This window comes from Cyprinodon variegatus, unplaced genomic scaffold (assembly GCF_000732505.1).
Source record: "Cyprinodon variegatus isolate N-32 unplaced genomic scaffold, C_variegatus-1.0 Scaffold344, whole genome shotgun sequence".
NCBI lineage: Eukaryota > Metazoa > Chordata > Actinopteri > Cyprinodontiformes > Cyprinodontidae > Cyprinodon > Cyprinodon variegatus.
Window position 1 is genome coordinate 395,440 of NW_015150797.1, and position 3,606 is coordinate 399,045.

Below are 3,606 nucleotides of genomic sequence, written 5' to 3' on the forward strand. Positions count from 1 at the left end.
CATGCACACACAAGCCGACGTACTCAGAGAGAACGAACGCATGCTCAGGGAGAAAATGCAAACTCCATGCAGAAAGAGTCCAGCCCAGGAATAGAACCTGGAACCTTCTTGCAGATCTACCCACTGCGCCACTAAGCAGCCCCATTTTCAGTTAAATTTAGAGTCAATTCGTTTTTGGAAATCAGGGTTTATACAGGAAGGAGGAACTCAATTTTAATGCATTTTAATGCTCTTTTAATGCTCTTAGAAATAATTTTAATGCCATCAATAAGTACCCATTACTCTCATATATATATATATAAACACGGCCAAATCCTTTATAATCTTTACCATCGACAGGCTGCAGCCATGTCCCAAATTTCTGGTTTTCCAGCCACTTATGTTACATTTTTTTAGGATCAATCAGGAGCAGTTCCACGCAAACACGTGGAACCAGTTCAATCTGATATATTTGATAATCTTTTTTTTTTGTTTTGTATAAAGCATTTTAAATGCCATGATAATCACATTTAATGAATTTTAATGCCAATTAAGGCCTTACTTTAAAAAAATAATTTAATGACTTTTAATGACCCGCAGAAACCCTGGTAATGCAGTTAAAGAACCAGATAATTCTTTAAAATGATTTATCATTTGTAGCCAAATTGATGAAGCCACTCATGGCGGCAGGTTGCAGACTCCTGCTCTAACAGCTCTTCTTCCAGGATGACCCTGGATTTCATTTTACTCATTTTCACATCATCTCTGACCATCCCCACAGCATGATGCTGCCACCACCATAAGTTCTCCTGGTGTAATGTCTGCTTAGTGGACTTTTGAAGGCAATAACCAAAAAATAAAACAAAGTTCAGGTAAAGAGGCTTAATAAGAAATCGTGTTTTTTCATTTGCAAAAGAGAAGTTGAAAGATGATTTTAAAATGCAATGGTTCTTCTAGGATTTTTTACTTTACAGTGAAGCACAACTTTTCAATGTTAAAAAGCTCAAGGCGCGTAAAACGCAAATGATTGATTCTCACCTGGAAATTCAGCAGCAAACAGGATCCCAGCAGCTCCATCGCTGGTGGTGTCCGGGCTGAATTTCTCTGACAGAAGAGTCACCGAGCAGAGAGGGAGAGCCTCAGCGATACAGACAGCGGTGGAGAATCCAACCACACCGGCCCCCACCACGACCAGCCGGAGCCTCTTCATCCTGCACAGCCTGACGCACACTGACCCTAACCTGCGGCTTTTATCTGCAAGGTTAATCCACAACTAGGTGTTGCAATGCATCAGCTCCGGTCCAGGAATCTGTACCTAAAACGTCACTATAAGCACCTTTCTCCGACTTGTCTCTTGCAAAACAAGCCATAAAAGACTGGTTATTCATGAACCTATTCCGGTGACGTAACAGAACTATTTAGGTCACTTAATTAAATGGCTCTAGTAGCTATACCTAAAAAACTTGCCTGTACCTACTGTGGTGACGTATTAAACATGAAAAACCTTGCAATGTATTACAAATATCAGTTTCCGACTGATCCCCAGCACCGGGCTAAAAAAAGAAAAGAAAAAGAAGCTAAAAACAGACCTGCTGTAGTGACTCACCCACTCCTCACGACATGAAGTCCGCTTCACATTCGGCGCGAAAGAACAAGTGTAGTTATGAAAGTGTAAATTAACCTAGATTTATTTTTATGAAGTCTATTTGTAAAATATTGCAGATACAGTGAAATTGATTTTAGACCATTTAATTGTATTTGTGAAAATCTTAATAGGTCCAACTTAAAAGCTACATCATAGGTTTATTGTGGGCCTCTCTCCCTGATAAGATCACAGCTTTTAAATGTAAATTTGCTGGAAAGGGGGCCAAGTTGAATGGAATTTAAAGAGACTGGTTTTATGGCATGAATGTGTTGTGAAAATCAAGCTTAAACACAAAGGAGAGATTAAAATTGTGGTATCATATTGAAAATGCAACACAAGGAAGATTATTCTTTGAATTTATAAAAAAAAATGTATATACAACAATTTAAAATGATTTAATCTATGCTAAACCCGTTTGGTCTATTTAATGCTATAGATATTCTCAATAAAACGTCAGATTTTAGGTTCATATAAAAAAAAATCTAAAATGTATGGGAGGCCCCTGATGGTTGGGTTCCCTTGTGCAGGTTATTTCAGTATGAAGTAGTTTACAACATGGACCAAATAAGTTAAAAAATACCATTTATTCCCTTACCTGTCATCAATATATCAAGCTTTTCTTTTTTTTTATAGAATATCTGTTTTTGTCCAACCATTTCAGGTTTTAAGTGCTTTAAATGTCGAAGTACAGATAATTGAAAGTAGTGCAGGTTCAGGGGTACGAATCGGATGCTAACTTCACAGAGTGGCTCCCCGACTTTCCACTGATTCCTTTTTTATCACACAGTCAGGGACGTGCAGGTCCTTAAAGACGCCTTCACACCATACTCGATTACATGTGATTTTTAACATGTTATATTTAAGAGAATGAAATGTAAACGTATTGACAAACAATATCCCTGTTCCAATCTTATTTTAAATAAGTTTTTATTTATGTAATCCATACAAATCATTGACCACCAGAAGGGAGCAACATTTTTGTTGATCTACAAATGTTTTTTCACTCTATTTGAATGAAAGGCGCACTGGCTATGATCTGTAGATCAGCGCACTTAACATCACGTTCTATCTCTCGCGATACGTGAGTCGCGTTCACGTTTTCCGTTCGGCGAAGGTAAGGTCCTTACAGCTCACTACTTTAGTTATATTTGGGTTTGTAGAAGCCTGCTTACTTGAGTGTTACAATACCAGCAGACATGCATCGTTTAACACTGATATAACTGTCGCCTTGTTAGCAGGCTGTGTGTCAACCACAGATACACTCGGTTAAAATGGTTAGCTTGTATGCTAACTTTCAACGTCTTCACTTTTACCACATTTTATTAAAAAAATAAAATAAAATAGGCGTTCAAACCCCCAAAATAAATATTAAAACTAAGTATTAACTAAGTGGACGGGTGTAACTTCCTACAACAAACACAAGAAGAGTCTGTTATGGAGATAAGTTGATGGGAAACAAAAATAGTTTCTGTGTTATGATGCATTTGAATCTAGCTTGATCACCATGGCAACTGCGGACAGAGGCTGCCTCAGAGCAGTGCATGCTGGGAGGTTGGGATTCAGCTGTCTGACGGGATGACCGCATATTTACTGGTTGCTTTCTTGATTATTAAAGAAAAGAAAACATTATTCATCATAATAGCTGATTGAAAGCAACAGTTTGTGTTTTTCTCTTCATTGACTCATAATAAATGTGCTTTTAAAACTACAATGTAGCTTTTTGCGAGAGACAGCAAGCTCAATTCGTGGCAGTGGCTCGTCGGCCACTAAATTATTTTTCCATGTAGTTTTTTAATCACTTTTTTGGTATTTTTCTTGCAGTTTTTCGGCAAATGCCTTATTTATAGTACTTCTAAATAGATTGTTTTTTTTTTCTTAATATTGTGATGTTATTGCTTAATAAACTGCATTAAAACTTATATAATGTCACATTTATTTGATGGAACGGAGTAGTTTGTCTGCCAATAAGTGGCCTCGGCCGG

At 37.5% G+C, this 3,606-nt stretch overlaps 2 protein-coding genes across 3 annotated transcripts in view; one reads left to right on the top strand and one right to left on the bottom strand.

Moving 5' to 3' along the window:
* Positions 1-1,587, bottom strand: part of ddo (D-aspartate oxidase) — a 4,410-nt gene extending 2,823 nt beyond the window's left edge. The window contains exons 1-2 of one of the 2 annotated variants that reach the window (XM_015385609.1): positions 1,569-1,587; positions 1,018-1,233 (exon numbers count right to left, since the gene is read on the bottom strand). In XM_015385609.1, coding sequence (XP_015241095.1) covers positions 1,018-1,189 — 172 coding nt within the window. In that variant the 5' untranslated portion in view covers positions 1,190-1,233; positions 1,569-1,587. Of the gene's footprint in view, positions 1-1,017 lie in introns of both variants that reach the window. The other variant, XM_015385608.1, reaches the window with a different exon arrangement.
* A 1,135-nt stretch (positions 1,588-2,722) lies between these two features.
* dusp23 (dual specificity phosphatase 23) overlaps positions 2,723-3,606 on the top strand; it is a 7,820-nt gene continuing 6,936 nt past the window's right edge. Inside the window, exon 1 of the mRNA XM_015385610.1 lies at positions 2,723-2,738. The gene's annotated coding sequence lies outside the window, so the exon portion shown is untranslated. The remainder of the gene's footprint in view (positions 2,739-3,606) is intronic.